The 25617-nt window shown below is 42.3% G+C and overlaps 1 protein-coding gene across 1 annotated transcript in view; it reads left to right on the top strand.

Annotated features, from left to right (window-relative positions):
* The first annotated feature begins 1421 nt into the window (after nucleotides 1-1421).
* The window catches only part of TBX19 (T-box 19), a 32240-nt gene continuing 8044 nt past the window's right edge, over nucleotides 1422-25617 (top strand). The window contains exons 1-6 of the mRNA XM_025403566.1: nucleotides 1422-1652; nucleotides 11556-11820; nucleotides 13222-13356; nucleotides 17979-18040; nucleotides 20596-20657; nucleotides 24796-24984. Of these exons, the coding sequence (XP_025259351.1) occupies nucleotides 1450-1652; nucleotides 11556-11820; nucleotides 13222-13356; nucleotides 17979-18040; nucleotides 20596-20657; nucleotides 24796-24984 (916 nt within the window). The 5' untranslated portion in view covers nucleotides 1422-1449. The remainder of the gene's footprint in view (nucleotides 1653-11555; nucleotides 11821-13221; nucleotides 13357-17978; nucleotides 18041-20595; nucleotides 20658-24795; nucleotides 24985-25617) is intronic.

Below are 25617 nucleotides of genomic sequence, written 5' to 3'. Positions count from 1 at the left end.
GATAATTACTTAGTTGTTGTTTACTTTATATCATTTGTTTTCTCCATCAGATGGTTAATTCTGTAAAGGCACAGGCTGTTTCTGTTTGTTCCTTGCTGTATGTGATGCTTCATAGGTATGTAGCACTAGCAGGCCCTGAATACATTTTCTGTCATCCTTACCCTGACTTTATGTTACCTTTTTGGGTTCGTTTTCCTTTTGTTCTTGTTTTCTTACTTTGTATTGAAATGAGAAAAACTCGCTCTACTCAAGGCTGGGGACTAGAGGAGGTAGAGCTTCCTCTGCTCTTGTCCCTTCCACCCACTGCCCACTCACTCGCCATTAGCACTGTGTGTTGAGGGCAAAAGAAAAGCTTTCTACTACTGTTTCTTCCCAGGGAATATGGGATTCATCCTGGAATGCCAAAATAAGGATGAATTGTCAAAAGAGAAAACAATAATGCCTTTTTGGACCAAAGATAGAAATTGTTCTGCATAATAATGTAAAAAGCTTATTTTCACTGACTGGGGGCAGAGTGTTCCTTAGAGAGATTAATATGATACTAGCTGCTTTTTTTTCTCTCCCTCTGGCAAAGGCTAGAGAGAAACGAAAAACTGGGGTTCTAGACTCTAGGGAGGAGGGACAGCATTCAAAGCTCCATTTGTAGGAGGTGAGCAGGGCCCTTGAGATGAGTGGGGTGTGAGCAAGTCTGGGACATTCAGGAGAGAGATGATGAGTAGGGGACACCCTGGGAGAAAGAGGTCCTGAGCTCTTTTCTTTTCTCCCCAGCCCTGACCCTTGAGCAGTGCCACACAGAGTGTCTTCCTTTATTCTCTGGTGCAGTAGTCATGTTTCTTGGCACAGTGCCTTGGACCTTCCATATATGCTTCTCTCCAGAGCTTTCATCTAAGATGCTGGAGAGTAGCTTATAGCCTGGGTTGGCATCAAGTTTGTCGATTCTCCCCAGGACCCTTTTCTTTATAGGTGCCACATGTCATGATTTATGCACAAACATGATTTGCCTGACAGTGCAGTCTGGGCCTGGAATAATTTTAATTAATGGGAAAATGGTCCTCAATACACCGATTAGACCTCTTCAGGTACAACAAGATAAAAGCCTGATAATTTGGATGGAGTACTCTTCTTAAATGTCTACTCTGTGCACGGCAGCCAATGGGAAAGCCAGGCTCTCTCCCACCTGATCCAATGAGTAATTAAGAGAGGGCTTTTTCTTCCCTACCTCTCCCCTCCCTCCACCCCGCTCCCCAACTAAAGCTTAACAGGTTGGTGGTATAATGTGGAGACTTTTAAGGGGTGCCATCCTAGGAGCTTAGGCAAGAGCCAGGGTGTCTTCTCTGCACTCCTCCAAGCCCTGTTCAAGTGGGTTTGAAAAGCAGGCAAGTGAGGGAAGGAAGAAGCTAGAAGCAGGCAAGGTAGGTAACGGCTCTCGGCAAAGTTCGAGAAGTGCCTATGGCCATGAGTGAGCTGGGCACTCGGAAGCCCAGCGATGGCACTGTTTCTCATCTGCTCAATGTGGTGGAGAGCGAGCTTCAGGCAGGGAGGGAAAAAGGCGACCCTACGGAGAAGCAACTTCAGATCATCCTGGAGGATGCACCTCTCTGGCAGAGATTCAAGGAAGTCACTAATGAGATGATTGTGACCAAGAATGGCAGGTGAGTTTATCTGCTGCCCTGCGTGGGCTGGCAGGGCTTGGCAGGAGAGATGAGACCCCTTGAATATTGAAGAGGTTGCCGCTCTTCACTCAGAGGCGGCGGGATCTGATTAAACATGCTTACAGGAACGACTGTCTCCAGTGGCTTTCCTCCAGCCAACTTAATTAATTTCTCTGAGATCATCAGAGGATGAAGCCACCTGTCTTATGTGCATTTTAAATGGAGAAATTCTGGGGAATTACCATAAAGTGGGGGGCATGCTCCACTGGGATGGGAAAATGGACTCAGATGTCAGAAAATAATATTAATTTGTGACTAGCTGCAAACCCTATCACAGACCTGAGCCCCAACTCCGTCCAGATAAGGGGAAAGACAACTTTGTTTGGAGGCTGGATGATCGCCTCCTAAGTACAGCAAACTTGCCAGAAATGTTTGACTAGCTGAAGAGTGGAAGCAAACGGGCAAATGTAAACTATTGCCTATCACTTCACCTGCTTCCCCGTGTGTGTTTGTGGTGAGTGTTCATTTGAGATTGTGTGTGTTTGTGATGATGTGAAAGCTGTTGCAGTAATAGTGAATGAAAACATATTATACTGCTTTAGAGAAGCGAAGATGCCTTCTTTCCTCTAAGTGCAACAAATTGAGGGATTAACTGAAACTGATCTCTGCTGGCATTTCTCAGATTCTATTAAACCTAGTCTGCTAAGGGGCTGTCAAGGTAATATTAGAAGATTTCACTTCGTAGAGGAGATGCAAATATTTTGAAACAAAATCTCACTGCTCGCAGCTTGGCCAAACTAGCTCCAACATTCAGCTGATGTTCACATATATTTTCATACACATGGTCACAAAAGTACAAAATGCTGAAAGGCATTTTCAGTAGGCTTAGTTTTGGCTGAACTCTAATTATGACACCCTCGAAAGAATTCTGATAATAAAGAAGAGACGAGGCCATCTGAACTTCTTTCTGTCAGGCTTTTGTCCTTGTGCAAAATGCTTCCATTCCTGATATCTTGGTTTTCTGTATTTTAATGAAGCACAGTATAGAAAATGAACTATTTCTTGTCAATCTTGGAGAGTTGTGAACTCAGGAACTGTTACATGGCATTAAAATGTGTTCTAAAATGAAAGCCATACCTGAATTAGGACATTTCAAGAAATTGCGATTATACCGGTAGCAGGAATATCAACCTTGCTTGATTTTTATATTTTCTTTCTCAAAATGGGTTCCATACTTATTTCATATAAATTTATTGCTTTTAATATTTGTTATTGTAATTATAGTTGTTCCTTCTCTTGACCTGTATTTACACATTATTTTTAGCTTCTTTCATAGAAGAAAACTTAAAACATATTTTTAATTTCACAGAATTACCCCAAATTCTTAATTGGATTTAATCTTTTGCCCTTTAAAGATGGGCAAAGATGCAACTGTAAAAAGTTTATTTTATCTGACAATAGGTAGAACATTCTGCTTATTATTCTTTGTATTACTGGATACTAATTACACTAATACCTAGCCTCATGCTATTGATTTGGCTGTCAAATTGGCCATATATTATGGTAAAAATAAGTACAATCACCAAGTAAATATATGGTTCATCTATTTCAATAAGGAATAAATAATAAAAGTTTCTGAAACCATTATAAATTCCAATTTAATATGTTACATTGGAATGCACTTTTACCATTTAAGAAAAATTTTATCTTGCCTTTTATTGCCTATATAATTTTCCACTATATTTAAAATGTAATATACTTCACATTAACCCAGCGTGGTGGTCTGCTCCTGTTGTCCCAGCTACGCAGGAGGCTGAGGCAAGGGATCCTTGAGCCTAGGAGCAGTCTGGGCAACATGGTGAGACGCTGTCTTTAAAAAGCAAAACAAAATCCTTCATCTTTAAAGTCATTTAATATTAGCTACATGAACAATATTCTTTGTAGAAGAAGTTTAATGAAGTCTAATTGTGGTGAACTTGGTTGTTCTTATCTATGGATGTCCTGCTGTGTTCCCCCTCTTCCTGTAAATGAAAACTTTTTCTTAAATTCTCCTAAGTTCTCTGAGCCCTTTAGGGTCAAGATTTTGCCAGGAGATAGAAAGTTCCCTTTATACTTTGATTAAAGAAGGGAAGACAAGTCCATAAGAAATTGATGTACTTAATAATGAATGAACTTGGTCTGAAATTACTCCCAACTTCTTAGTTTCTCAGATTAAACCATTAGTCACACTTAACCTTTGTGAATATAGACATCTTTCTTGCTTCATCTTCTTTACTCCCTTCTTCCTTCTTTCTTTTCTCCCTAATCATTTATTCCTCAATGCCTCCTTTCTACTCATTCTCCTATATCTATAGACTCTCTGTGTCTCCTTCAGATCCTTGCCCTCCACATCGACTCCCACGCCTGGTGCAGGTAGATTTGTGGCCCTTCCCTCTGGAGAAGAATGTTCCTGGTATGATTACCCAGTCCTAGCCTTTTTCATTCACATTGTGACCTGGGCCCTTTTTCATTGACATTTTCACCTTGACTTTTTAAAAAAGCATCGTTTGGGGTGATAACTCCTGTACACTTGAGGTGTCATTGTTCTGCATTAAAATAGCAAATCTTGCAATAGCATAAGATGGGCTGATGAAAGAGTGAAAAGACTCATTGTCAAGTGGAGATCTACTTTCATATATATAAATAGGAAGCTTGCCTCTGACATTGATCAGAAGCTGTAAAGAGAAAAGCTTTTCCCTGAAAAACATGGAATTATCTCCAGAAACTGGGATCCTGATGTTGGCCTCCTTTCTTTCCTTACTTTCCTTCCTTTCTCTCTCTCCCTTCCTCCTTTTCTTTCTCTCTCTCCCCTCCCCCATTCTACTACTTCTTTTCCCTTTCCTCCTTTTCTTCCTCCCTCTCTTTTTAAAATGGAAAACTTTTAGTTATTCGTAGTTAATAGTCCTTTAGATATAACAGTAATAAGTATAAGACCTCCTTAGAGCTCATTTGAGTCATCTCTAGTGTATCCAGCCAGTATTTCCTTTCATGTCCATCCTTTGAGCTGGAAACTTATACTTTAGTTTGCAGAAAGAATTCATTTCAGACTTCAGAGGTAAATAAATTAAATTGCTTGCTAGCATGGCAGCTCATGTCTGTAATCCCAGCACTTTGGGAGGCTGAAGTGGGAAGATTGCTTGAGCCCAGGAGTTTGAGACCAGACTGGGCAATGTGGGGAGACCTCTTCTCTACAGAAAATTTAAACAATTAGCCAGGAGGCCCAGGTAGGTGGATCACTTGAGCTCAGAAGTTTTAGAACAGCCTGGGCAACATGAAGAAACCCTGTCTCTCCAAAACATACAAAAAATTAGCTGGGCATGGTGACACCTACCTGTAGTCCCAGCTACTTGGGAGGCTGAGGTGGGAGATCACCCGACCCTGGGGAAGTCAAGGTTGCAGTGATCACACCATTGCACTCGAGCCTGGGCAACAGAGTGAGACTGTGTCTCAAAAAAAAAAAAAAAAAAAATCAAATCTCTTGTTTTTGTTTTCTTTACTTGTAACATTTTCACGTAAGGCGAAAATGCTATATTTCTTGTTATCATAAAATAAGAAGTGGGAATTACTAAGTTTAAATTTTCAGTGATTAAGGGGTATTGGTGCAGTGCCACTGAGTTGATGGTCATAGTCTCCAGTAAGGGCAGTACAAGAGAGGAGAAAAGTAAGGTTGCACATCAGGCCAATATATTTCCATGTCCCTATAGCCCATGAGTATTTTTCTCTGAACTTTAAAATTACAACTCAAGAAGATCATATGCATTTATGTAATCTGCCGCTAACCGGGCCACCTTGCTTCCCTAATGCTGTTCTTTTTTCCCTTTGTTTATTTATCTTTAATTGACACCTGTTGCTATTTTTATGCCTGCTCACCTTCATATAAATGTCAGCATCCATGCACCATGTGTGTCTCTGTCTCTCTCTCTCACACACACACACACACACACACCCCTCTGAAAGTTCTGATGAGTATTTGATAAATAGTAGAGTTTTGTGGAGAGATGGAGGAAAGTGTTTACAAGTTTAACTTTTTGAATTTGCTTTTAACCATCTCTGCTGTTCCCCCACCTGTAAAATCTGCCTCATCTCTGCCCCCCTTTCTTCCTGCAAACCTCACTTCTCATAGCCTGCTCCAGCAGCACTGGCTTCTGGAGATTCCCTGTCAGTGAAATAAAACTGGAAAGCTGGTCCCATAATAAAAGCCAAACAGTTTATGGGCAAAGCCCAACCACCTGTGGTTCTTCAGGTGTCGTTTTCTTGAGGAGTGCTTATTTACCCTGCCACATTTTCCTCTCTTTATCTCCAAGGAGGCTTTCTCTCCAGGGTGGATTAAGTGAAGTTATGCTGTTACTTAGGGACTGATTTACATATTTCTTATCCCTCAGACTCTGGGTTTCTCTATGTTAGTTACATCTAGGAAAAAAAAATGGGGAAAAAATCACCTTGATGGGAAGTGCAGTTCATTCCTGAAAATAAAGCCTGATCATGAGTGGTAATCACAGATCAGTTAGTTACTGGATCCCTAGATAATGCATCCCTGTCATTGTGAGACAAAAGAGGGGAAAGTGGGGTGGGAGGAGGGGAAATTGGCTTGGAGGCAGGGTTAGTTCCAGTCCCAGTTACAAGACCTTAGGCAAGTTGACTGACTTTTATTTATTCCTCATTGCCATAATAGGGAATGTATTAAAAAATGTATTAAAATAGGGAATGGATTAAAAATACATGTCTTTTCTCAGTTTATTTATGTAGTGATAAAAACAAAAAAATTATAAAGTTCTTGGCAAATGGAATACTAAAGAAAATAGAGCAATTAATCATTCTACCATTTCCCAGATATGTCCTCCTTCTAAGAGACAAGACACCGCGACTTCTTTGTTTTTATTAACAACTTTATGATGATATAATTCACATGCCATACAGCTCATCCATTTGAAGTATATAGTTTAGTGGTTCTCAGTAATTCACAGAGTTGTGCATCCATCTCCACAATTAATTTTAGAACATTTTTATTACTTCAAAAGGAAGCGCTGCACCCTTAGCCATCACCTCCTCAGCCCCTGGCAGTCACTAATCTACTTTCTGTTTCTATAGAGTTACCTATTTCATATCATGGACATTTGATATCCTGGGAATCATACAATACGTGGTCCTTTGTGAACAACTTCTTTTACTTAGTGTAATGTTGTCAAGGTTCATCAATGTTGTAGCATGTGTCAGCACTTCATCTTTTTTATTGACAAATACTCCATTATATGGATATAACACATTTTATTTATCCTTCATCACTCCATGGACATTTGGGTTTTTGTACATTTTGGCTATTATGCATAATGCTGCTATGTACCTCTGTGTACAAATGTTTGCGTGGAACGATGTTTTCATTTTTTCTTGTGTATATACCTAGGAGTGGAATTGCTGGATTATTGAGAAACTGTATATTTAGCCAGGTGAGGAACTGCCAGACTATTTTCCAAAGTGGCGGCATCATTTTATATTCCTGTCAGCAACGTATGAGGATTCCAATTTCTCTACATCTTCACCAATGCTTTTTATTGTCTGCCTTTCGTATTGCAGTCATCCTAGTGGCCATGAAGTGGCATCTCACTGTAGTTTGGGTTTTGCATTTCTCTGATGGCTAATGATGTTAACCATCTTTTCATTGATCATGGCTTCTTTGAAATATCAGGTACAGCTCTGACCATAGCACGAAAGATGGAAAGCCATTACACATTTTCTTATTCTGGAATGAAAAGTCATGCTACGCTCTTTATGAGACCTCACATAATATAGTTGAGAGAGTTAAGAAGAGGGCACTCTAACCTATTAGCAGTGAGGCTAATAATTGGAATTTTCCCTTCACTTTGCCTCAGCCACTTTGGTCTTCTCTTTTAGTTTCTGAATAGAGTGGGGCTATTTAAATCTAAGGGCCACAGTACTTGCTATTTCTTTTGCCTCTAAGTGCACCTCCTCTAACATTTTGCATGAGTCATTCCTTCTCATTATTTAGGTCTTAGCTCAAATGTCACTTCCTGTTCAGATCTGGCTAAAGTAGCTTCTCATCCTTTAGTCTCCTTCTGTGACATAATGCATTTTAGTTCCTTTGTGGCACTCTTGCAATTTAAAATGATCTTTTTTTTTTTTTTTAAATAGAGATAGGAATCTTGCTAAATTGACCGGACTGGTCTCGAACTCTGGGCCTCAAATGATCCTCCCATCTTGGCCTCTCAAAGTGCTGGGATTATTGGCATGAGCCACCACACCCAGCCCCAAATGATCTTATACATTAAAGAAACAACAAAAATTTATTGACATTTTTGTTGCCTGACTTCTTTGTTAGAATGTAAGCTTCATGAGCAAGAAGATACTGGGTCTGCAATTTTTGTCATTGAATCCCCACCTAGAACAGTTCCTGGCATAGAGCAGGTACTAAAAAACCATTTGTCAAATGGGCAGATAAATCTCTAATTAGGTATTAAGATTTGGGAAAACATTGAGGAGGACTTTTCCTTTCACTGTGGCTCAACCATGTTAGCCTTTGAGAAGCTAATAAGAAAGGAAAACAGAGTTAAAAACAAAACAAAAAAAAGGAGTGGTGAATGTAACGTAACGTGTGCTTTCTAAGTTCCAGTTTCCTCATCTATAAAACTGGCATAATAACCTCCTTGTGGGTGAAGTAAGACTTAAGTTATATTTCACTTAAGTGAAATATTCACCTACGCAAAGTCCTAGGTGCAGAGTAAAACTCAGTACAGCCATCCCTTGGCATCCACAGAGGATTGGTTCCAGGCCCCTGCAAATATCAAAATCTGAGGATGCTGAAGTTCCTTACATAAAATGAACTAGAATATTTTGCGTATAACCTATGCACATCCTCCCATATGCTTAAGTTATTTCTGGATTATTTATAATACCTAATACAATGTTAATGTTATGTAAATAGTTATGCTGTATTGTTTTTATTTGTATTATGTTTTATTGCTGTATTATTTCTTTTCAAATTTTTCAATTTGCATTTGGTTGAATCTACAGATGCAGACCGTGGGAATGCGGAGGCCTGACTGTACATGATAACTATTATCACTAGAAAAACAATCTTGCAGTTAGGCACTGTGGCTTACACCTGTAGTCCCAGCACTTTAGGAGGCTGAGGGAGGAGTTGAGCCCAGGAATTTGAAAGCAATCTGGGCAACACAGTCAGAAACTTTTTAAATAAAAATAAAACAAATGAAAGTGTCTTGCATTAAGTAATTTCTTAAATCATAAGTCAGAACTTTATGAAACATCCTGACATTTCTTATCATGAAGACACCAGCCATGCTCTCATGCTTGAACAATTGCATCATTATTCTGGCAGTTTAGTGCATGAGTAATACATTATATGTTTTTTCTCTTACTTTTATGTGTACCATATAGTCTTATTGAGAAAAGTTTTGGTACTTTTTTTTTTTTTTTTTTTTGAGACACAGTCTCACTCTGTCACCCAAGCTGGAGTACAGTGGTGTGACAATAGCTCACTGCAGCCTCGACCTCCCATGCTCAAATGATCCTCCTGCTTCAGCCTCTCCAATAGCTGGAACTACAGATGTGCACCACCATGCCTGGCTAAATTTTGTATTTTTTATAGAGATGGGGTTTTGCCATGTTGCCCAGGCTGGTCTTAAACTCCTTTGGTACGTTTTAACTTTAGTATGCAAAATGACAATTATACACGTGCCACTCTTGTGTTTTCTTTAAAATAAAATAAAAAGTGAACTTTAGTACTTCAGAAGAAGCACTGGATCAGAACACAGAGACCGTGTCTCCGTATACCTCATATAAACAGGTCTGACTGCTGGCTGTCAGAATAACCCTATAGAATCCCTAGCATCATTTCTGATACTCACTTTTATGATTCTTTGCAAATGGCATTTGTGTTCTCAGGATCCTTCTGTTTTCTACACTTGGCCAATATTATTAAGATAACTGAAAACATTAAAATATATCGTAAAAGGGAATTGTTTAATCTGATAGTAGTAGAAAATAAGACAATAATCCTTCTATTGAAGAAAGAACAAAAGAAAATGCAACATAAAGATTTTACATCACACAGGCAGCCTCCCTAGAGGAGGCGTATCATTTTAGTTAATGTAAAAGTGCAATCATCTCATTAAGGGACGAGGAGTGTTGAGGTGGATAATGAAGTTCTCAGTGAAGACCTGGATTTGGAATGCATCATCTGATGCATTTTTCTCCCTAGAAATTTTACTTAATTTATATACTTGTCCTAGCCTCCCATTTAAATTAATTTTCTCTCCTTGAACACACCAACACAGCCTCATAAAGTTGTTGTGAAGAACTCACTGAGTTAGTTCATGTAAAGTGCTTATTCCCACTGGCACCTAGTGAGTGCTCTGTAACTGTTGGCTGTATCACCATTACACCCAAGCCCTTCGGCTGGCCTGGCTTTGCTTTGGCTCCAGAATCTTACCTTAGGCAGTGACTTTAGAGTTGGAAGCACAAAGGACGTCAACTCTGCCTCTCTCCTGCCTAGCAGGCAGAAACTACTTCTCTCTGCTTTTTTTTCTGGTGATAGGAAGTCTAAATAGAGGCCAGGTGTGGTGGCTCACACCTGTAATCCCAGCACTTTGGGAGTCTGAGGCGGGTGGATTGCCTGAGGTTGAGAGTTTGAGACCAGCCTGGCCAACATGGTGAAACCCTGTCTCTACTAAAAACACAGAAATTAGCCAGGCATGGTGGCGCATGTCTGTAATCCCAGCTACTCTCCTGGAGGCTGAGGCAAGAGAATCACTTGAACCCAGGAAGCAGAGACTCCGTCTGAAAAAAAAAAAAAAAAAAAAGAAGTCTAAGTGGAATAGAGAGTAACTGCTAATGGCCATGGGGTTTCTTTTTGGGATGATGAAAATGTTCTAGACTTATAAGCCAGCTACTTGGATAGTTTCTCCAAATATTTGTGAGAGTAAACTTGTATTGTTCTTGTATGAAACTATTAAACTTGTATTATTCTAGCATGTAGAAGAAGGATCGATGAATCTAGATCTGCATGTCTCAAAGTGTGTTCTTTGGACACAAATTCTCATAAAATGCTTAGCTAAATGATAATCCCACTGTCACATACGTTTAGGGTGTGCACATTCCCACGCTTTCTTCAAAGTCTCATGGTGTACAAGGGGATGTTAAAGGCCCTGAGGCATCCTGGAGGAAAGAACTGGTCTCACTTTGTACAGTTAAGAGTTCCTCTCAGTTACTTTACCATGTAACCCTGTTTTTGTTTTTTTGAGACAGGATCTCACTCTGTCACCCAGGCTGGAGTGCAGTGGCACCATCACAGCTCACTGCAGCCTCCAACTCCTGTGCTCAAGCGATCCTCCCACCTCAGCCTCCCGAATAACTGGGACTACCATGCCCAGCTAATTTTTTTTTTTTTTTGAGATGGGGGTGTCTCACTATGTTGCCCAGGCTGGCATGTTTTGCTATAAATGTGATTACTATTATTTAGGAATAGTGTTCTTTATGAGGTTGGGAAGGGCTGGTCAGTGGCATCAGTGTGCCAGTGGGAAATCTTTGAAGAAAACTTTATGTGGGGATGTGGCCTTTGATACATCTTGGGCTTCAGGTTCCTGTTGTGTCAAATGACTCCATCAGTGGTTTTCAGACTTTAAAATGGAGCATGTTTTAAAGTGAAATCTTAGTATTAAATTCATTTATAAAATGAAGCTCCAGTAGCATTGGGATTGTGGACTTGGGCCCTGTTTGTTTGGCCTCCTCACAGGGCATTCCATGGAAGGCCTCAGTATTGAGAGGCCCCAGGACAAGGTGAGAGTTCCTCTAACGTCCCTCCTGTGGCTAAATTTCTCCCTTTCCTTTTAGACGGATGTTTCCAGTCCTCAAGATTAGTGTCACAGGGTTGGATCCCAATGCCATGTACTCCCTCCTGCTGGACTTTGTCCCTACGGACAGTCACCGCTGGAAGTATGTCAATGGGGAATGGGTGCCCGCTGGCAAGCCAGAGGTCTCCAGCCACAGCTGCGTCTACATTCACCCGGACTCCCCCAACTTTGGGGCCCACTGGATGAAAGCTCCCATCTCCTTCAGCAAAGTGAAGCTGACCAACAAGCTCAATGGAGGCGGGCAGGTATGAATGAGGCGGGCAGGCCTGGCCACCCGCTCCAGCCTCCCCACAACACCAATCAAGAAATATCAAGGGTGCATTTAGGCAATTAGAGGTGTCCTCACCAGCCTCTTCTCCCACAGAAGCCAATTATTCCCTGGAGTCCAAATGTAAACAAGAATAAACAGCTCTTAATTGGTGCTTTCAGTTTTTAATGGACTTCCTGATGTTAAGAGAGTGAGAGAGCAGTGGTTTACTTAATCACTGGGGCCCTTTTCAGAGTTTTGTCTTGTGTGCTGTGCTTTTTACCCAGCTCTGAGAGGGAGATGTTTGTGGGTACTAGGGTTTTGTTAGTCCCTCTCCCCTTTTTTAGTATAAGTGGCATGCTGGCAATAGACAAATACCTTCATAAAAAGCTGCTCCTAAATGAAATAATTACTACCTCCACTTGGGCATTATGATAATTATCAATAGAATATTGAATCAGCTTTGGTTTTTCAGAAAAAAAAATCAAAACAAACCTTTCTTAAACAAGGAAGGTTTTATTTCAGGTCTCCAATTAGAGTAAACAAGCATCTGGGGCTTTTTCGTCTTGTTTTCTGTGTTAGGATTGTGAATACTAGTCTGCCATGGAAGGTTGTTAGTTACTTTCTATAATGTAGGCGGTTTCTGGGGATTGGAGACACAGATGGGAGGAAAGGGTCTGGATTCTTCTCTTCCCCACCTGCGTGTTTGATTTTCCCTTAGCCTCCCACCCTGTGCCCATGTGGCCCTTCTCTGATCTCTGTGCTTAGATGGCAGGGACCATAGGAGTTCATGTGTCCAGAGGTAACACTACCTGAGTCTGTGTGGTACTCAGAAGCTTCCAGTTCCTTATTAAAACGGGAAATTGAACAGTGAATTGTTACTGCCTACCAGATTTCACAGCAGGAGACTGTCGTTACACCTTTCATTTGACTCAGAGAGAGTGTAACCATCAGATGTCAGATTTCACTATTCTTTCGTCGCTTGGAAAATACACCCATTGTCAGCATTTTGAGTTATTAGGATTCCTCAAATGAAAAAAAAGGCAAACAATATATTTTGATAGATTGAAATCCACATTGTTGTGTGAAAATAGGGGAAGGAAAAAAGGAAGCCAATATTGTGTCAGAAAACGGAAAACTCTTAAGAATAACTCCTCTCTGACAACCCACCCCTCACCCTTGTAAAGGCTTCAATGTTATGCTTCCTGGAGCTTCTGGAAAATTCCCTTCATTTGTTTCTTAGAGGTGTGGTGGCAGCTCAGGTGGCCTAGGATTTGAAATGTGTGTCCCTAACTGGGGTGGTGCTGAGCTTGGGACCAACTGGAGATGCTGGGTCGTTTATCACTTGCGATACATGGGGCTTTGCTTTTCTCCTCTTTCTCTTCTCCTGCCTCAACAGATAATGTTGAATTCTCTGCATAAGTATGAACCCCAGGTTCACATAGTGCGTGTTGGAAGTGCCCATCGAATGGTAATGAACTGCTCCTTCCCTGAAACCCAGTTCATAGCCGTGACTGCCTATCAGAATGAGGAGGTAAGAGTGTGTGTGTGTGTGTGTGTGTGTGTAACTGTCACCTGGGAGATCATGGCAAGATGGGAGGTGGGGGAGTCCTTTTAGATGAAAGGTAGTGTTTCCAGGATTTGGATACACTCAGCAGACATGAAGTTAAACAATGGAGTAGCTGCTCTCCCTCCCTCTTGCCTGTTTGCTAAAGGCTCACCAGCATGTGCTCTCCTGATGCCAACAAGGCACAGCTGTGTATTGTCATGAAACGCCTGAGTTCTATTGAAACTCTGGAGTCTTTGTTGTTAGGCCCCTGTGTGCCCTTGGCCTGTGCAGAGTTGAGTGCGTCTTGAGTGGGTACAACTGGGCAGGGGCTGTCGGATCTCCTGCTCTAGAAGCAAGTCTGTAGCAAGTGATCCAAACGTGCACCCTCCCTTGGGTTTTGTTATGCTATCAATCCTGCTTGTTAATGTTCAATATCTGAGCACAGTTCAGTCTGCTGCTGCCCAGTGACTTGAGCCGCCTGGCTGTGAGGGCTGAGTGGTTAGCGCCTGGCCTGTCTGTGAGCTGCTTTGGGTCCGTTCACATGCTTTGATGTTTATCAGAAGAACCCAGAGAGGGTTGAATTCTTTTTGATTAAACTTTAAAAATGTTCTTTAAAGATAATATTTATTTATTTAACAACACATAATAAACTGACAGCACAGAAGTATATAAAGTAAACATGAAGACCATAAGGTAAAGCTGTACTGTTTTCTTCAGTTTTGGAATCTCACTCCCCATGGACATGATGAAGAATAACTTAGAGTGTGTTTTTTTGACAAATTTTCTATGTATTTGTAAATATATTTGTGAATGTAGATTTCCTCACATAAATTGGCTCATGTTGTATATATTATTAATCTGCAAATTTCTTTTTCTCCAGTTTAACAGTGTATTATGATTACCTTTCTATGTAATTATACCTACATATATCTCCTTTTCTGTAATGCCTGCAGAATATTTTGTTGTATGAATACACTATTTCACGTAATCAGCCCCCCGCCAATGGACATTTAAGTTGTTTCCAACTGTTTTCTTTTCTTTTTTTCTTTTTCTTTTTTTTTGAGACAGAGTTTCACTCTTGTTGTGCGGTGTGATCTCAGCTCACTGCAACCTCTGCCTTCTGGGTTCAAGCGATTCTCCTGCCTCAGCCTCCTGAGTAGCTAGGATTACAGGCACCTGTCACCACGCCTGGCTAATTTTTTTTTTTTTTTTGAGTCAGAGTCTTGCTCTGTCACTTAGGCTGGAGTGCAGTGGTGTGATCTTGGCTCACTGCAACCTCCGCTTCCCAGGTTCAAGCGATTCTCCTGCCTTAGCCTCCCAAGTAGCTGGGACTACAGGCGTGCACCACCACGCCTGGTTAATTTTTGTATTTTTAGTAGAGACGGGGTTTCACTATGTTGGCCAGGCAGGTCTTGAACTCCTGAGCTCAGGTGATCCGTCCGCCTCGGCTTCCCAAAGTGTTGGGATTACAGGTGTGAACCACCGCACCTAACCCTTTATTTTCTATTATAAATAATGATGCAATGAATATCCTGGTGCATTTGTCATTTGCTTGCATGGGTGAATACCTAGAAATGGATAGATGTGGCCAAATTGCTTCCCTCAAAACGGCATCTCTATTTATAGCCCCCACACCATGATCAACACTATTATCAATCTTTGTCATCTTTGACACTCTGATAGGTTAAAAAAAATAAGATCTTGGCCGAGTGTGGTGGCTCATTTCTGTAATCCCAGCACTTTGGGAGTCCAAGGTGGGCAGATCATGAGATCAAGAGTTCCAGATCAGCTTGGCCAACCTGGTGAAACCCCGTCTCCACTAACAATACAAAAATTAGCTGGGCACAGTGGCGGGCACCTGTAATCCCACCTACTCAGGAGGCTGAGGCAAGAGAATTGCTTGAACCTGGGAGGTGGAGGTTGCGGTGAGCTGAGATTGTGCCACTGCATTCCATCGTGGGTGACAGAGCAAGACTCGGTCTCAGAAAAAAGAAAAAAAGAGAAGATCTTGTTGTTGCTTCCATCTGTATTTATTTGGAAGCTTTACAGACAGATTTTGGCCTGACACCCACCCAGCCAACTGAGTCAGAATCTCCAAGGATGATGCTCAGAATCTGTAGATTTTAAACTCTCCCCAGAGGATTCTATTGAGCATCCAGGTTTGGAAACTACTGTCTTAGTGCCTACAGGTGAAATGAAGTTGCAGATTTAACTCACATCACAGATGTGCAGAGAAAATGTCATTTCTATAAGTAAACGGGCCTCTTGGCAGAGCCCCTGCAGCTGGCCAATGGGAACAGAAATGAACTAGCTAATAATGTAAACAGTCCCTCAACTGGTGACCAGTCTTTTGATGATAAAGTAAATCCATTTTGCAGATAGCCCTCTCTCCCAACTTTTCTCCCTGGGCTGGAGTCTGGGCCTATGAGGGGAAGTGGGTCTTTGTAACTGGGTCTTTGTAACTCTGGGAAGTGGGTGGTCGGGGGTGCATGTGGAGTTGGAGACTATGTCCTAACCTCCTCTGGTCTTCAGGCAAGGCCCCTGCCCACTTGTGTGCTGTTGGCTTAGCTGGTGGTGTGCGGAACTTGTCATTTGGCTGCTGACTTGGTGAACCCTCAGAAGCTTTCCCTGGCTGCAGGTGCGGGACAGTTCTCTCTGAACCACCTGACTGGTCGTTTTTGACCCATCCAGCAATCTCTCAGCCTGACTTGTTACTTCTGGGTCTTGAACATGCCCCATGGCAATCAAGCTCTGGAAAGCCTAGCCCCAGCACCTCCCTCTGTCAACAAAGCTTCCCTGCCAAGTCCACGCAGACGCATCCCAGGTGGCGAGTGGGCGTGGGGGTGGGTGAAGGAGGCCAATGTCTCCTCTGCACCCCCTGCTAGCTTCATGTATGCTTTTCTACCTCTCCAGGTTTAAGCCAAGAGAAAGACTAGGTTGTACCTATCTGACCCCATACCTCCTTTTCTTCTTTCTCCTGATTTCTTCTCACAAGTTCTGGGCCAAAAGGAGTTGGGCGCTGTATTAGTTCATTTTCCTGCTGCTAATAAAGACATACCTGAGACTGGGTAATTTATAAAGAAAAAGAGGTTTAATGGACTCACAGTTCCACATGGCTGGGGAGGCCTCTCAATCATGGTAGAAGGCAAAAGACACATCTTACATGGTGGCAGGCAAAGAGAATGAGAGCCAAGAGAAAGGGGAAACCCCTTATAAAACCATCAGATCTTGTGAGACTTATTCACTACCATGAGAACAATATGGGGAAACTGCCCTCATGATTCAATTATCTCCCACCCGGTCCATCCCACAACATGTGAGAATTATGGGAGCTACAATTCAAGATGAAATTTGGGTGGGGACATAGCCAAACCATATCTGGGTCTTACTTTGCTTTCCTTCTTCCATCAAGTCTCAGATCCTTGCTGATATAAATATTCTGTATACTGGGTATGGTGGCTCATGTCTGTAATCCCAGCACTTTGGGAGGCTGAGGCAGGCAGATCACCTGAGGTCAGGAATTCAAGACCAACCTGGCCAAAATGGCAAAACCCTGTCTCTACTAAAAATATAAAAATCAGCCAGGCATAGTGGTGTGCACCTCTAATCCCAGCTACTCGGGAGGCTGAGGCAGGAGAATCACTTGAACCCAGGTGGTGGAGGTTGAAGTGAGCCAAGATGGAGCTACTGCACTGCAGCCTGAGAGCAAGACTCCTGTCTCCAAAAAAAAAAAAAAAAAAAATATATATATATATATATATATATCTAAATATATATATATAATATATATCTATTCTCTAAATATTTATTTACTCAACAAATATTTGCTGGGCTTTAATACATGCTGGATATTGTTCTAAATGCTGGAAATACTGCAATGAATAAAACAGATGAATACCCTGTCTTCAAGGCACTTATATCCCAGTGGGGAGAGATGAAAAATAAATATTTCTCTGTTTCTATCTCTTTTATCTCGATCACGATGACTGTCTATCTATATGTCAGATGTCTCTAATGAGAAATGAAACAGGCTCAGGCTAAGGCAGATAAAGAGAGTGATAGTGAATGGGGGTGATAGTTTGCTTTTTGCATTGACACAGCCCCATGTGTAAGCTGTTATTTATGAATAAGGGACTCGATGCTAGATGGCACTCTCCCAGAGGGGCAGGATCACACCTGTGCTTCTCTCCACTGTGTTCCAAGTGACTAGATAAGTAAATCACATGTAGTAGGGGATCAAGGATTGTTGAAAAAAATAAATAAATGAGTAAGAAATGAATGCTGGGCTTCACACATCAGGGCTTTGCTTATTTCCAGTGCTTTGCCCTTTCTTTTCTCACTTTACATGGCATTAGCATTTTCACCACATGCAATGATAAAATGTCCTTTGCCAGAGACAGTGCAATGGTGATTAAGTGCTGGAGTAAGCAAAGGTGCAAAGGGCCTCTGCCTCTCAGAGTGCTGGGACTACAGGCATAAGCCACCATGCCTGGCAGGAAAGGGAAGGAAAAGAGAGGGAATTAACCTGGTTTTACAGAAGACAAAGGGTTCTGTCTGCCTATGTGTATCCTACTCTTACTAACACTTCTTGTCTTTGTAAATGCAAGATAACAGCTCTCAAAATCAAGTACAATCCTTTTGCCAAAGCCTTCTTGGATGCCAAGGAAAGGTAAGTAGAGAAATTTTAGTGAAATCTTCTAATGAATGGTTTATGCAAATACAAATGTGGAATTTATGATTATCTTGAAAGGAACTAGACGAGTAGCACTTGCATTACCTTTGATAGAAATATGTTTCCTTGGCCGGGCGTGGTGGCTCACGCCTGTAATCCCAGCACTTTGGGAGGCCGAGGTGGGTGGATCAGGAGGTCAGGAGATCGAGACCATCCTGGCTAACACAGTGAAACCCCGTCTCTACTCAAAATACAAAAAATTAGCCGGGTGTGGTGGCGGGCGCCTGTAGGCCCAGCTACTCGGGAGGCCGAGGCAGGAGAATGGCATGAACCCAGGAGGCAGAGCTTGCAGTGAGCCGAGATCGTGCCCCTGCACTCCAGCCTGGGTGACAGAGCCAGACTCTGTCTCAAAAAAAAAAAAAAGAATGTAGAAATATGCTTCCAATATTCAATTCAATATTCAACAACATCTAGAAAATTCAAATCATAATTATCTATTCCTTATAATAGGGGTCCAGGAGAACTGTTAACTAACAATGTGTTTTTTTTTTTTTTTTTTAAGACCTGTTTTACTACAGATTTTTGAAAGTAGCACAATCACATTAAAAAAATTAAATGATTTAGATTTATAATAATTCACTCTGCCTTTTTCCTAATTACTTCTGAGTAGCATGGCTTAATACATTGCTTTTTAAAAACTACACTTAGCCTAGGAAAAGTGAAAAATGGGGAGAGGTTCACATTTCCTGTGCTGAGAAAAGGAGTCAGAGACTTCTAGGGGTATGAGTGATGGTTCTGCTACTTTGGGTCAGCGACCTGCCATCTCTATATCTTTTCTTTCTTTTTTCCTTTCCTTCCTTCCTTCCTTTCCTTCCTTTCCTTCCTTTCCCTTTCCTTCCTTCCTTCCTTCCTTCCTTCCTTCCTTCCTTCCTTCCTTCCTTCCTTCCTTCCTTCCTTCCTCCCTCCCTCCCTCCCTCCCTCCCTCCCTCCCTCCCTTCCTTCCTTCCTTCGTTCCTTCCTTCTTTCTTTTTTTGGAGACAGAGTCAGGCTGGAGTGCAGTGACACTATCTCTGCTTACTGCAACTTCTGCTTCCTGGGTTCAAGTGATTCTCGTGTCTCAGCCTCCCTAGTAGCTGCGATTACAGGTGCCCACCACCACGCCCAGCTAATTTTTTATTTTTTGTTTTCAGTGGAGACAGGGTTTCACCATGTTGGCCAGGCTTGTCTTGAATTCCTGACCTCAGGAGATCCACCCGCCTCGGCCTCCCAAATTGCTGAGATTATAGGCTTGAGCCACCATGTTCAGCCTCTGTGTGTTTTCCATCCCAGGAAAAAGAAGATTATGGTGCTCATCATTGACTTTTTAATTGACAAACCCTACAGTATAAATATGATTATCTTTTTAATGTTCAGATTTTATTGCTTGAGTTTCAAATCTTTTAAATAGTTTAAAAACTGTCTAATCTTTCCTGTTCACCTTAAAGGCTCTGATAAGGCTCTACATGAATGGACGGATGTTCATAATGATGCATCACAGGACCCTGTCCTGTCCAATATTTGAATACGTTATTATTATTATTTTAGAGATGGGGTCTTGCTCTGTCATGCAGGCTGGAGTACAGTGGTGTGATATAGCTCACTGCAGCCTTAAATTCCTGGGCTCAAGCTATCCTCCTGCCTCAGCCTCCGAAGTAGTGGGGACTACAGGCATGTGCCACCATGCCTGGCTATGTGGTTTTGTTTTTCGTTTGTTTGTTTGTTTGTTTTTAAGAGACGGGGGTCTCAGTATGTTGACCAGACAATCTCAAACTCCTGGCCTCAAGTGATCCTCCTGCCACAGCCTCTTTAGTTGCTGAGATTACAGGAGTGAGTTACTGTGCCTAGCTCCAATATTGGAATAAATTATGATGATATACAAGACACGCTTATAACATTTTCAGTTAACAAAAGGCCTAAAGGATAAACTGACATGTGACATGACAGAATCTAGATTCAAAGTGACAGTAGCATGGTATAATACAAAGAATTTGGGACTTTGAGTAAGAGATCCTGACTGAATCCTTGCTCTGTAATTTACTGGCTGTTTCTTCTTGCATAAGTCAGTTTACCTCCTCGAGATCCACTTTTCTAATCTACAAAATTAGAAAAATATGTTAATATTTCCCTCACAGGGTCATTGGTGGATCTAGCATATCACATATGTAATTGTGCCCTGGAATTGTGCTGTTATTATTGCTTGAATCTTGTCAGTCAGGAACAATATCCCCAAATTATTCAGATAAAAACAAAAACCAAGAAACAAAAAACAGGGATAGCTGTTAATATGGTAAAGAGGGGTAAACAGTAAAACTGGAACTCCAAGAGCAATTGCACAAGTAGAGACAGCACCCTGAAGGAAGGAGAATGGGGAAGGACAGGAGCGTAGGGAAAAAGGTGTTTGGTTTTCTTATTCTAAGAAATTGATTGCTCTTCAAGGAGAATTTTGGGTATGCTTTATGGTGGACACACATAAAAAGTTGGACAACTGTGGTGCATTTTCTTTCCTCTTTCAGAAATCACCTAAGAGACGTACCGGAGGCTCTCTCTGAAAGCCAGCATGTGACCTGTTCTCACTGTGAGTTTGGTGTACACGAGGCGGGAGGTTCTTGTACTTAGGGCTGTACTTGGAGCCAATTCCCTCCACACTCAGACTCTTTGCCTGTCAGGACTGCTTAAGGTCTCTTCCAAATCAAAACTCAACACACTGTTTATTCTATTAAGGACAAATTTATGCCCTTTCCAGAATTTCCAGAGAGACAGCCAACGGTCTTAGGCTTAAGGGTCTTGAAAAAATCTTAGGCAGGAGATAAGAATGAAAATGATGAATTTCTTAGACTCTGGTTTTCATGTCAGTGAGGCGCTGAAGCCTCAACAGTGTGTCCTTAGCTTGCCTCCTAACTTTATGCTCGCCACTCTGGTGTTTTGGAGTTCTGCTGTTCTTAGTGTTTGCTAATTTTGGAGTTGGTCCCCATAGCAATGTGTCACGCAGGCTGTAGCCTCCGTGGGGAAGAGTCTTTATTTGAGGGCTGGAAGGCTGTAGGAAGAGGTGAAGTCATATCACTGGGATTCTGCAGGGAGTGTTGAATGTTCCCATCAGCGTGTTACCTTGTCCATGTCCCAGGATGGCGGAGGGAATCCTCTGCAGCTGCAATGCAACCCACGGTCAGTGACATCAGAGTAGGAAAGTTAACCCTGGTGTCTGAAACCCTCTTTAATTCGGATTATATTGGCTTGCAAAGAACCCTTATGCAGTTTGCCAGCTGCGGAGTTCTTTACTTCTTCCTTCCCTTCAATCTTAGTGCACCTTCCATACCAGACCTGGGAGTATAGCTGCATAAAGAGAAGCAGCTCTCAGAAAAGCACTCTTTTTTTTTTTTTTTGAGACAGACTCTCACTGTTGCCCAGGCTAGAGTGCAATGGCGCAATCTCAGCTCACCGCAACCTCTGCCTCCGGGGTTGAAGCGACTCCTCTGTCTCAGCCTCCTGAGCAGCTGGGACCACAGGCACACGCCACCACGCCTGGCTAATTTTTGTATTTTGAGTAGAGACGGGGTTTCACCACATTGGCCAGGCTGGTCTCGAACTCCTGACCTTGTGATCCGCCTGCTGCAGCCTCCCAAAGTGCTGGGATTACAGGCGTGAGTCACTGCGCCCGGCCGAAAAGCACTCTTTAAAAGTGACTGTCAACCTAAATGAAAAAACTGAGGCAACATTAATGTAAGTAGAAAGTTTATTTGGGCCAAGTTTGAGGACTACAACTTGGGAGCAGATTCAAGTACCCCTGAATATATGCTTGGATTAGCAGCAGTTACAAGTGGGTTTTTAAAGGAAAAAGAAGAGATGATTCACAAACTGTTTACCGTAACATGAGCTATTGATTGGTTATACATTGTTCTTTGTATCACACATTCCAGGAACATGAAGATAATGGGTGAGGCAGCTAGTCAGGAACAAAAATGCCCTTAAAGAATCGCCCCTGGGCATGGGTGCAGGGGGTGCCCTTGACTGAAGGTGCTCCTCACACTCACATCCCTTTGGGCCTGATACATTTTGCATGCCTCACGTAACTCAGACTGCTCTGAGCTAGTTTTCATTTATCATTTCCCCCTCAGTTTTTTCCTTTAGGCGGAATGAACTGGAATAAAAACCTTGTTGTGTAGGTTAGGGCCATGTGCAGAACCACTGGAGTTCAAAGTTCATGTGTTCCAATCTTCTCAGCAAACTTCTTGACGTGTGTACGTCATATGTGGCAAAGTTAGCGGTTCTGAGGGGCTTGCCCACTGGGTGCCTGCATCTCGATTCTGTTAGTCAGATAGGGACCCCTTGGGTCATAAGTTTGTGCAACTCTGGGAGAATGAAGATGACAAAAGGATTTGTTGGGAATGATTGTAATAGGAACTCTGTACAATTTGTTTCCTTGTATTTAAAAAGTATTAAGCAAAGACAGTGGGTTCTAATATCAAGCTCCATTTCCTCATTGCTGAAGCCCAGGTGACAATCCTTCGTCAATGTTCTTAAGGAACAGCTCTGGTCCGATCTGAATCTCTATCCGTTGATCCCTCAGCTGAGGCACCGTCCGCGGGAGAACATGCTTCTTGTTTCGGGACCTGCATTACGAAGTCTCAGTCTTTGCCCATGAACTCACTCGAAATGGTCTTCTGTTCAGAATCTTTCTACAAAACATTTTGCAGTTGTCCAAAATATTCTGCAAAATGCTTGCTGCCTGTCAGTAAATAAGTGGAATGAAAAAGAAGAAAAAAGGGGGGAAAAAAACCAAACACAAACCAAAATGCTTGCTGTCAAGATGTGCTAGACCAGCTCCCCCTTTCTGTGCTGCCAGAATTCTGTTTGTGGGGTGGGGTTGGGAGGCATCATGATTCCTCTTGCTTAGAGTAAGAACTGAAAGCACCTTCCCACTTGGCAGAAATAGAGAGGCTTTCACTCTTCCTGGGTAACCACATTAATCATTCCCTACATTCCCTGGTAGCTGTAGGTCCATGAGTTACATATATGTGTAATGCCTCCTAGACTGACTTTTACTTTAATTAAGCCAGAAGCACCTTAAGTTTGCATTTCTATTAACTTCTGCATTCAGATCGTGTTTCGTATAGCTATATTCCAGTGTTGCTTCAGAGGTTTTCTACCCTTCGATGGAGTCCTTTGATAGGACTGTAACCACCCGATAGGTTCTTCCTGCTGGTTGCACAAAAAGATGTTACTGGGAAGGGGTCCTGATCCAGACGCCAACAGAGGGTTCTTGGACCTCAGGCGAGAAAGAAATCGGGGCGAGTCCACAGAGTAAAGTGAAAGCAAGTTTATTAAGAAAGTAAAGGAATAAAAGAATGGCTACTTCATAGAATGAACGGAGGCATGGGCTGCTCAACTGAGTATATTTATAGTTACTTCTTGTTTTTATTGCTATAAAGGGGGTGGATTATTCATGAGTTTTTCAGGAAAGGGGTGGGCAATTCCCATAGCTGAGGGTTGGTTCCTCCCCTTTTTAGACCATATAGGGTAACTTCCTGACACTGCCATGGCATTTGTAAACTGTCCTGGCACTCACAGGAGTGTCTTTTCGCATTCTAATGCATTATGATTCGCATATAAAGAGCAGTGAGGATGACCAGAGGTCACTTTCATTGCCATCTTGGTTTTGGTGGGTTTTGGCCGGCTTCTTCACCGCATCCCTGTTTTATCAGCAAGGTGTTTGCTGTATGTTGTCCTCACCTCCTATTTTATCCTGTGACTAAGAATTCCTAACCACCTGGGAATGCAGCCCAGTAGGTCTCAGCCTCACTTTACCCAGCCCCTATTCAAGTTGGAGTCACTCTGGTTCAAACACCTCTGACACAAAGACCGCAGCATTCAATAAAGAAAGAGTTTAATAGACATGAGTCTGGCCATGCCATGTGGGGGACAGAGCTCTCACTCAAATCAATCTCATCAAAAACTTATAGGTTAGGTTACCTTTTTCAAAGGTAATTTCAGGGAAGAAGTGGGGGTATGTAGGCAATAGGTGCTTGCTGCTGACTGGTTGGATCGGAGATGAAATCACAGGGAATTGAAGCTGTCCTCTGGTGCTGAGTCACTTCTGGGTGGGGCCACAGGTAGGGTTGGTGGGTCCAGGTGGAGCCACTGCTGTCAGATATGCCAAAAACCTGAAAAGATATCTCTGAAGGCCTATCTGAGGTTCTACAATAGTGATGTAATCTGCAGGAGTAATTGGGAAAGTTGCCTGTCTTGTGAAGTCTGGAATAATAGCTGGCAATCATATGTGTCTACACATTAGCAGAATTCAGGCTCCTCTGTGCTCCTAACCTGGTAGTCTTTCATTTGCTTTACAAAGGCAGTTGAGTTTTAGAGAAGGGTTACTATTATTTAAACTATAAGCTAAATGTCTTCCAAAGCTAGCTTGGCAGCTTGAAGGCTAAAGGCAAGAGGGAGATTGGGTAGATCGGATCTCTCTTACTGCCATAATTTTCTCACTGATACAATTTTTGCAAAGACAGTTTCAGGACTGGTCATGCATTTCCAGAGAAGCCAAGTTACCTGCTCATGGGCAAGGGCAGTGGCAGCCGGGGGATGGTACCAACACACAAGCTGGCATCAGTGTCATTTACAAGAATTGTAGTTGTATAAAGTAGCTGGTCACCTGATTTTTGGTGTGGGAGTTCACAGACTCAGTCTTGGTGTCTTCCTCTTGTCTATTTTAGTGGGAGGCTGGATCTTTTCCAATCCAGAAGGAGTGTGCACAGCAGGAAACTCCAATTACCAGTATGCCGCTCCTCTGCCTCTGCCTGCTCCCCACACCCACCATGGCTGTGAGCACTATTCAGGCCTCCGAGGACACCGGCAGGCTCCCTACCCTTCTGCATACATGCATAGAAACCATTCTCCCTCAGGTCTGTGACTCTGCTGATTAAACTCTTGGGGTATGAGCTGGGGCCGGGGCAGCCGGGAGAAATGGATAAACAGCTAGGAAAAGGAGTAGCTAAAGATGGAACCCTTTTCATCTAATATACATCTATGATATTATTGTTTTTATGGGTTTTTTTGTTATTTTATGTACAAATATTTGATTAACTAGGTATAACAATCTTAGTTTTTTTTTTTTTAAGTTATTTCATAAAACCCACAGTCTTCTGGTTTCTAATGGGCATGAAAGGCCAGGACACTGGTGTTCTGAGCAGTTCAGGCAGATCTCTAAAAGCCACGTCAAGTTGTGTGGGTCTGAAACACTCACCTTCACGTGGCTCCTCTCTATGGTTGCATTCATGGCTCAGTTCAGGGAATACTGGGTCTAGTGTTAGGGAGCTACTAGGAAGGTCTCTGGGGAGCTGGATCCATCTAAGGCCTGTTGTTCAGGCCTTAGATGGATTCAGCTGGAGACATGCAAACCCAACCTTAATATTTTAAAATAATTTTTGCTGTCCGACTGTTTTTTTAAGTTAGCAGTATTGTTTGTGTGCTTTTTTCTCATTGACTACTGCCTTTTCCACCTTTGTCTTATGTAGACCCAGTCCTTGCCTGGTTAT

Source organism: Theropithecus gelada, chromosome 1 (genome assembly GCF_003255815.1).
Source record: "Theropithecus gelada isolate Dixy chromosome 1, Tgel_1.0, whole genome shotgun sequence".
In the NCBI taxonomy this organism is placed as follows: domain Eukaryota; kingdom Metazoa; phylum Chordata; class Mammalia; order Primates; family Cercopithecidae; genus Theropithecus; species Theropithecus gelada.
This window is presented reverse-complemented; position numbering and strand designations above follow the sequence as displayed.